General features: G+C 35.3%; 1 protein-coding gene across 1 annotated transcript; it reads right to left on the bottom strand.

Moving 5' to 3' along the window:
• Window positions 1–4,624: 4,624 nt before the first annotated feature.
• On the bottom strand, window positions 4,625–5,590 carry LOC105052291 (non-specific lipid-transfer protein 1). The gene is made up of 2 exons (XM_010933056.3): window positions 5,158–5,590; window positions 4,625–4,889 (listed from the first exon to the last, which is right to left on the bottom strand). The coding sequence occupies exons 1-2, from the start codon at window positions 5,502–5,504 to the stop codon at window positions 4,880–4,882; spliced, it is 357 nt and encodes a 118-aa protein (XP_010931358.1). The 5' UTR covers window positions 5,505–5,590; the 3' UTR covers window positions 4,625–4,879.
• Between the last annotated feature and the right edge of the window lie 3,954 nt (window positions 5,591–9,544).

A 9,544-nucleotide genomic window follows, 5' to 3' on the forward strand; every position in this document is an offset into this window, starting at 1 on the left:
GAACTCCATATCAATTCCTAAATCTAAAATTTCTAAATTGTAAATTCACATAGGTCCCATAATCTCAAATAAATATAAATTAGATCTTTTTTTCTTAATTTAAAGATATCATTTTTTTCATTAACAACCTCAACAATAATATCAGAAAATCTCTTGATCAACTTAGATACGAAATCTTTAAATTAAAATTTTATACACATCATATAGTCTCCAAGAGACACAATAAAATCTATTATTTAGATCTAAGGATGATGATTAAAGATTCCAGTACAATGAATATCCTACAATCTTATAGTCCATTTCATCAATAACAAATAGACTTCTTTGCAATATCTCCAAATATGCATTCATCTTAATATGCCACTTTATATATGATCCACATACCAAGTTCAATTTTGATAAATATTCCAATCAAGCATTATAAAAGACTTTCTTAATCCATCATGGAACAATATTTTATCATCAAATCTTTATCTTACCAATAATAGTCTACTTTTTAACTAGAAGTAATATCATAGTATTATTCTCACATCAAATTTGAACTTACGATTCACTTGAATAACCAATGATCAAATTAATAACCACAATGTACAATAAAATTTCATGTCAATCCTTTCATGATTACTTTCGATCAAAATCTAACTAATCATATCATGATCTATAGATCATTCATCATATTTTAAACTCTATATGTCATAATCTCTTGTGATCTTTTCATACATAATTTCAATATTTAATAAAAAATTATAAAGATTTCTTCCACTACAATCATCAAAAATCTACACCATAATGTCCCTAGTGTCTATCCACTGACACTAATTCTATACACCTCTTAGTTCATCCATAAATGCTCTGATACCACTTTAATTATCATGCCCCCGACTCGAGATTATGAATCGACGATCATGGCAACCGCCGCATACTCATAGAAAATTCTTCCCATAAGCATGCAAGGTATCTTATCATGTTATCCTAAAACAACAGCGAAATAATTAGTCAATAATTTAAATTCAAAACATAATGATCTAATTTTTTTTTTTAATATCTCAATAAATTCAACAATGATTCATAGGCCTTACATCAAATTCAATAAGACTTTCAACCTAAAATAAAAGTATGGAGATTCTGCTTTTGATCACTCTTCCATTAATATCTTGTATCATCTAAATTCCTCAATATCTGTAAAAATAGTAAAATAAAAGGTAATGAGCTAGACAGCCCAGTAAGCAATGATCACTTTCAACAGATTTCATCAGGCATTTAAGTAAATAATCATTTATAAAAAATAAGCATATAGAGTTCATCAATTTAAAATCAATTTCGATTATGCAATATAGTTCATGCCAAATTTATTTTTTTTTCAAAATTTGAGTTTCTTTCGAGATTTTAATTTTTTTATTCTTTAATTATTTTCGTCAACCATGAGCTATGACCATATTTTTCCTTTGGCAGGGTCATAACACCGCGTATCTTCTTGCGGTAAGCTGCGAATCATCTGGCAGCAAAGTTCTTTGAAACCGCTGGTCTCTCTGACGGTTTATCGCTGGTCTCTCTGGCGACATGTTACTGGTCTCGCTGGCGACATAAATCCTCAGGATAAATCAATTGCCAACGTATATGCCCCCATTGGTGGGGTCCTTTATATAGTCAGGTTGTCAATTCATATTATTCTTAAATCAAAATTCTTCATAAATCATGTTTCATATTCTAATTTCGATAAGAAAATATATAATCATGTAGTATCGAAATCAATCAATATAATTCATCATGAAATCAATTGTTCAATCATGCTTCATCATAATATTTCAAATAAGATATTTTCATAACAAAATATCATTCATCCAATTCATGCATCGTTTCACAAATCATATCAGAAAAATATATTATAATATATTGATAAATCTAGAAAAAGTCAAACATTACTTACCTCGAACGTATTCCAATAAATTCATATAATTCTATAAATTTTCTTTCAAAATTCTTCAGTTCATAAACTATATCACAATATCCGATTATTAGGTGTCAATGATACCTATATGAGATCAAATTCAATAATCAGAAAGAATACGAATATCATATTTCAACGGTTTAAATTGGGTCCGATCATCTAATTTCATCCAATCGAAATCTAATTAGGATATAAACGATCCAAAGTTTGACTATCAGATCAAATCGGATTCGAAGTGATAGGACCGAGATTTCTTCATTGATTTCATAAAATCAAGTAGAGAGAGAAAATCAGATGAGAGAGAATTTATGAGGTATAATTCGAATTGATTAGGTGACACAATCCATCATTACGATTGGTCCAATATCTCGATTGGTGAAATCAACATGATCTAATCAAGTCATGGCTAGATCGGGATCATGGATGATCAAATCTAAGGATTCATGATCTGATCATGGTGCTGGCATACTACCGAACAATCATGGATCAGGATGCTTTCACTAGAATTATTCAAACTCATCAAAATAATTTTTTTTTCTCTTGATAAATTCTAAAAAAATAAACTTTTAGAGAGATACAATTCTAGAGAGAAAAATTTATGAAGATGAATATGTACTAATTAGACGATATGGTTCAGCAAATTCGATTGATCAGATCAAAATAAATTAATCAAATCATGCTGAAATTATCATATGGATAATTCAATAGAATCATGGGTGACAAAATCTAAAGATATTATATCTGATCAAGGTGGGTGCCAGTACGCTGCCCGACAATCATAGATCAGGATTCTTCATCAGATCAGAAATATTAAAAAAAAAATTTATTGATAAATCGATCAAGAGGAAGAAATAATTTTAGAGAGAGAAAATTCAAGAGAGAAAAAATTCATCTTGGACTCTTCAAACGATATGATTCAACAAATCCGATCGATCAAATCAAATCATGCTGAAATTATCATGTGGATAATTTAATAAAATTTTAAAAAATAAAATCTAAAAATATCTGATCTGATCAAAATGGGTGCCGGTGTACCGTCCGACGATCACAGATCAAAAATTCATCACTAGGATCATTTAAATTCATCATCATTCTTCTCAAAATTTTAAAAAATCTTAAGAGAGAGAAAAAAATTTCTAGATAGAGAAGAAAAGAGAGAAGAAGAGGGAGAGAGAGAGGAGAGAGTCTATTTATTATTTTTTTTATTTTTTTTCTTCTATTTTTTTTCTTTTCTTTCTTTTTTCTTTTTCTTTTTTTTTTTCCTTCTTCTTCTTCTTTTGCTTTTCTTCTTCCCAGGCTTAACTTGGGCCGAAACAGGGGACGTGTGGTCCCCTCCTTTGCTCGGCCAACCAAAGGCCGCAGCCGGCATGGCGGTGGCCGACGACAAGGGGACGACGATCCCATGGCCCGGAGGGACCAAACCGATGGTCGGCGGTGACCACCGGTGTTGGAAAATCGAAGAAAAGAGGGCAAAAATAGAGATTTCTTCCGCAACAAAATCTGATGACTCCAGACGCCAGCAATCGTGCACACGGGCACGGAAAGAAAGGAGGAGAAGAGAGGAAGGAGAGGAGGCTCACCTTCGATGCCGGCGAAGCTTTTCGGCATGAAAATTAGACAGGCACAGAGCCGATCTTCCGTGATGATTTTCCGACGATTGCCATCGATGGACTTCAGGTTCTCCGATGAGAGAGAGAGAGGAGGGATTCCCTCCTTAAATAGAGCCGGAGGGGGCCTCTTTCCGACTCCGGTTGGGAGTCGGTGAGAGGAGGAGGAAGACTCCCTTCAGGAGTCTTCTCCTCTATTTTTCCTTCTTTTTTTTTTTTTTTTTTCCGTTTGTGTATTGAGTTGGGTTAAAGGCCCAATGGGCCGGGCCATAACATTAAGTCAATAAAAAAATATCACATATTCAATGGTGAAAAGACGCTGCTTCATTGTCATAATTTGACATGAATGGACTCGCATGTGTTCCTAGTATTGTGCATTTTTTTTTCTGTTTTTTTTAATACTTAATCTACAATAAAATGCTGTAGAATAAGTCAATAAAAGAATACCGGGTATTTAATGGTGAGAAGACGCTCCTTGGCATAATTTGACATGAATGGACTTGCGCATGTTCCAGGTATTCTGCTTTCTTTTTCTTTTTCTTTTTTTTGGTAGGAGTGTTTTTGCTTTCAGCAAGCGAGAAGCTCATTGGTTCTGGTCAGATGTCGACCTTTCTACATTCCCGCTAGTTTTTCCATCTTCTATCTTCTAGCTAGTTATCTTCAATTTTTTTTTTTAATAATTTCTACTTTCTTTGCTTCATTACCTTGATGAAAGTGATTAGACCCTGTCTAATTATCTCTTCAGAAAAATAAAAACTGAGCTCACGATCTAGAAAGAATTACTTCCTGTCCTTGTTACAATATTAATTGTTGTGTCTATCTTATGCACAGTTATCTACACGAACTCAGACTATGTTCCTTTTTGCAGTTTCTTTTTCTTAATTTTATTTGGTACTGAATATAACGATAGACTGTTCCATTAAGCCGTTCATTGGATGTTCGTGCCTGCATCATTTGAAAGTCGAATATATATGTGGTCCGGAGAGCTCATATGACCAGCTGGGCACCAACTGATCAAGACCACTTCGTGATGTTGTACTCACACAATCCGTTCAAATAAGAGGCCATAGAAACAAGTAGCTGATATTCATATATCATGCGTGAGTGCTACAAAACGAACCCTATCACCACAAATACATACGGGCACTCAGAATATTCATAACATGAAACATATATACTAAAACACAAGAGCTCATGCTGGCAGACAGCTCCCACACACAAACCACGATGTGGAACAGCTACCACCTTATTCTCAAGTCTCAACGATCAACTATGTAGCATATACTCTAGTAGCTACGTGGGAGATGGTCTTCCAAAGAAGAACTCAAGTCACCCTGCATACAAAATTAACCAAGGAAAAGACATAAAAATGGTTAGCCCCTCATCAAAATATATAAAAATATATTCCACTCCATTTTAATTATTCTATATATTCTTGCTTCCGATACTCATCTCAAGTAATGAATCATCTAAGCCATGGATGAGTTCTTTCTTTCAAGCTAGTCCTACATATAATTTTTCGCAAGATGCTGAGTGAAGTATGATATATAGTTGTTCTGGGCCAGTAATTAAGTATGGTTGGTAGTGGTTTTGGATGCTTACTTAGAGCAGTCGGTGGAGGGGCTGATGGTGAAGGGGATTCTGACGCCACACTTGCTAGGGAGGCCGGCAGCAAGGGCAGGCTTGATGCCGGAAATCCTGGCGGCCGTGCTCTTGAGGCAGTTGCACACTGTCCGGCGGTCGGCGGTGGTCTTTGCGGACCCGGCGAGACTCCTCACTCCACTGCAGCAGCTCGCGGGGATCGAACCCCCGCTGCGGACGTAGGAGATGCATCCCGACACGGACGACGCCACCTGACCACAGGTGATGGCGTTCGCCGCGTGCGGCGCCGACACCAGCAGCACGGCCAGCACCGCTGCCAAGGCAAGGAGGGCACCAGAGCGAGCCATGGCTTAGTAGTATGGGATTTCTAGACTCTCGCTAACAAACGGAAGTCTCTCAAAGGCTAGGCAATAGGCAAGTGGGGTGGAGGAAAATGGTTGGAACCGAAGGGGATTATATAGGCGTGAGGAGGATGGGGAGGAGAGTGAGCCAATGATATGGCGGGGAGTGGGGACGGGTAGTTGGCAGTTGTGGGTGATGGAGAAATTCTTTATACACCGCCTGCGGTGCAGAAAATTCAAGGTGGGGCGCACCATTTTTTTTATTGAATTACATAATTATTATTTTTAATATATATTTAATATTTATAATTTTATATTTTTATAAAATATTAAAAAAAATATTTTTCAATAATAAAAATATTTTTTTTCTTTTTATGACATAATAAGCAGAAAATCATAATTTCAATGCAGGATACTTTAATATCTGCACATGATGCTATAATTTTTTTGAAAAAAAAAATATCTTCGTCATTTAAAATTTCAAATAAAAAGATAAAACTGTGAGTATTAAATGAATATTAAATATATGTTAGAAAGTGATGGTTATGTTATCCAATAGGATGAAATAGTACATTCCACATCAGATTTTCTATACTGCAGGAGGTGTACAAAAAAATTCTCACGATGATATCCTAATAAGATAGAGATATTAATTTTGGAACAGCAACCCTTAGAGGATGTCTAATTATTTTATTTATATAATTTTGTTAAAATTAGTTTATTAAGCTCTTTGCATTCGACTGAGCGTAGTATTTAGCTGGATGGGATATATTGCTGAATTGATAGATCAATCCAACCATCAACCAATACATATAAATGTGCGTTATATGTCTTTTTTTTTTTTTTCAATGGATATTATGTGTTGCTTCATGATTGGACTGATGCATCAATCGAGCCCATAACCACTTCTTTTTGTGGACTCCAAAATACTGCCACTTGTCACCTCATATTCTATATATGTATTTCTTTAAATAAGAACGTATATCAAAAAGCTTAATTCCCGATGAGGAAAGTTGATATGAGAAACGGGATGACAATGCATTTATTTTCTTAGGGAAAAACAAACTCCGGCGACAGCAACATCTACTGACTTTCATTCTTCTTCTTCTTCTGTACCTTTTGTGGGGGTGAGGGGTGGGGGAGGGGTACGCAGTATTTCTGTTCTCTGAACCATGATGAAATCCCGCAAAAGGCATGGAGCTCGTGGGAGCTTTTGAGACTACGATTTCCGAAACAATACCAGTCGTCGTCGCTTGGAATCTATTTTTTCCACTTAAGTTTTGGCAAGAAATTTACGCATAGCTATTAAAATCATGTGAGCCATGCACTGATAAAATTTATTGGATTGGGATGCTATTTCCCCTTCTATCATCAAAAACACTTTCATTCACGTATCTCTATCGCTAGTTATAATTCTCAAAGCTTTAGGAAGGTTTACTTATTTTTTTTATGAAACTATTCTTGAACTACTGATGTGATAGCAGAAAAGGCATGGGTGATCGTGTCTTTCCCGCAATAAAGATCAACCGATCAATGCGACCTGGAGTGCATGCATTGTTAATTCCTAGGGGCAGCTCGGGCCCATACCATATTTTGGTGTTGGAATCACCTTGGCAGATCAGTAACCCTGATATTGACAATTAAGGAACAACCTAGACATGGACTCAAGCAAGACGTTGGCAGTGGGAAACTGCGATGAGTAAACTTTTCGCTAAGCATCTTCATCCAAGGACCATCTCATCTAATAGGAAATTAATGCGACACCAGTATTCCTGCTTAATTTGCTGTAGTTAGGCTCCATTATAGGTTTGCTTGGGAGGCTTGCTAGATCACCCAGTTGGGACATTAATCATAAGTTTAGTTCTCAGGCTTGTCCCATTGAATAGCCGTCTGTTGAGAGGAAGCTAAAGAGAAGGATATAACTTTTGGTATTCATTTGAGTATTTGTGATTGATCGATTATTGGAGATCAATAGCAAACATAGGTACGTATCCTAAATCTTAGAATAATTCGATGTTCTAAATTTTTATGGGATTTTTAAATTATGATTTTGTATTCTAATCTTCTGTATGAGATCTATGAGAAAATCCTTACAATTGGTAACAAAAACCAATATTTTATGTAGGGGACTGAATCAAATAAATAATTGATTTATTATGGTATAATCAACTAAAAAAATAAAGAAGAAGAGAGACGGATCACTTTGAGGCCGTCCCCTCTTCTCTTCCTCTTCCGTCCCTATAGTGGATCGATTGTCGGCGTGGAAGAGGGAGTTTCGATGGTGACCAGGTTCAGCCGACGATGAAAGGCCGACAATCCCATCCGGCTCTAATGATCCAAACATAAGACAAAAAAAAAAGTACGAGCGTGATGGTTCTCACCACCGTGGATCCTCCTCCACCCATGCCATTATCGCATGTGGCCATCCATCTGATGGTGCCATCCGGGCATGCAGCGGCTACCCCAACGGGCGGTGGTGCTGGACACTGGCTCTACCCCCTCCTTCCATATGTTTTTTTTAAACCAAAAAAAGAAAAAGAAGAAACCACTGGATCTCGGTTTGCTGGTGGTTCCCCTCTCTTGATCACCGGTGAACCGATGGCGTCTGGTCGAAAGAGGCATCAGGCTATCGATTGAAAGCCCCAGTGACCGCTAATAAGGTATTTGGGTGGAAGGGGAGCCGATGTTGGCCCATTCTCCACTGCCAATCGTGAGGAGGAAAGAATCTTAACGGATTTTGGGTTCAACCCAAAATCTGAACCTGATTTGCTTCATTTAATTTTATGGCACTTTTACATTTTAATCCCAATTGAATACAAAATTTGATTTTAATCCAACAAAAATTATATTTTAATCCCTGTGATGTAATTTATTGTATAAAAATCCCTATATTACAATTTCGCCACTGTCGAAGTTTATTATTTCATAATAATCCTTCAAAAATTTTAGTTTAGTCCTTGAAAAAGATTTATTTCTGATGGTAGTCTTCAAAAAAATTAATTTTTTGATGCTTTTATAATTATATGACATAATATGCATTTTTTGAAATATTTCCTACGATATAATAGCTTAAAAAATTATTTTGACATGTGATAGATCCTCTGGTAGCATGTACTTTTTCTAGTTGTATATATATTTTATATATTTTTTCAGTTTTTCTTTTGGAGATTAAATAGGTTAAAACTTAAATTATTTATTTGAGCTATATAAATTATGATTTTGGAATGCAATACTATGCTATAATACGATCAACGGGGTGCATGTTGTTAAGTATCCCATTCCAGACATGATCATTTTTTGGTATACATGGGGTTAAAGTATGCTGACTTATATTTATTTGGATATTTATTTCCTATATGGATAATTTTATGGATTGGCATAAATATTTATCACAAAAATGATTTATTTATGGCAGTTCATGGGATTTTTCATCATGAGACGGATATTTTCTAGTTATAATATGCAATCACCTGCCCAAAGGGAGTTATTGTATATTTTAATTGAGAATTGCATGGAGCATTATATTGTGAGGATGCTCTAGTTTTTAGGATCTGTCTGTCCAAAGGAGATAGGCTTCTAAATGCTAGGATATTTTTTTTTGTGGGTTTATGTGAAGAGCACTTATGCATATTACATATTCTACCCAAAAAAAAAATTTGTGATATTGTGTTTGGGCTCTTATTTATAGCTTATGTTGTTTATGTATATGCCCATTGACTAATGTTTTGCATTCTTTCTATTTGATTATACAATCTCATCTAGTGTGAACAATAATAATATTGTCGTTGAGGTCTTGATTGGATCAAATTATAAAAGGTAGAAGCAAGACATGAAATTTACTCTAGAGATTACTGACATTGACCTAGCATTTTACAAGAATAAACCTAATAATCTTAATGATCGGAGTACACCTAAATAAAAGGATTATTTTACCAAATGAAAAAAGTGTAATAGGCTTAGCTTGATTGCTATTAAGAGGTCTATTTCCGAGAATCTTCTGAGTGGCCTGCCAAAGACTCATAATGCTAAAGAGCTATTTCATGCTA

This window comes from Elaeis guineensis, chromosome 10, assembly GCF_000442705.2.
Source record: "Elaeis guineensis isolate ETL-2024a chromosome 10, EG11, whole genome shotgun sequence".
NCBI classification, from domain to species: domain Eukaryota; kingdom Viridiplantae; phylum Streptophyta; class Magnoliopsida; order Arecales; family Arecaceae; genus Elaeis; species Elaeis guineensis.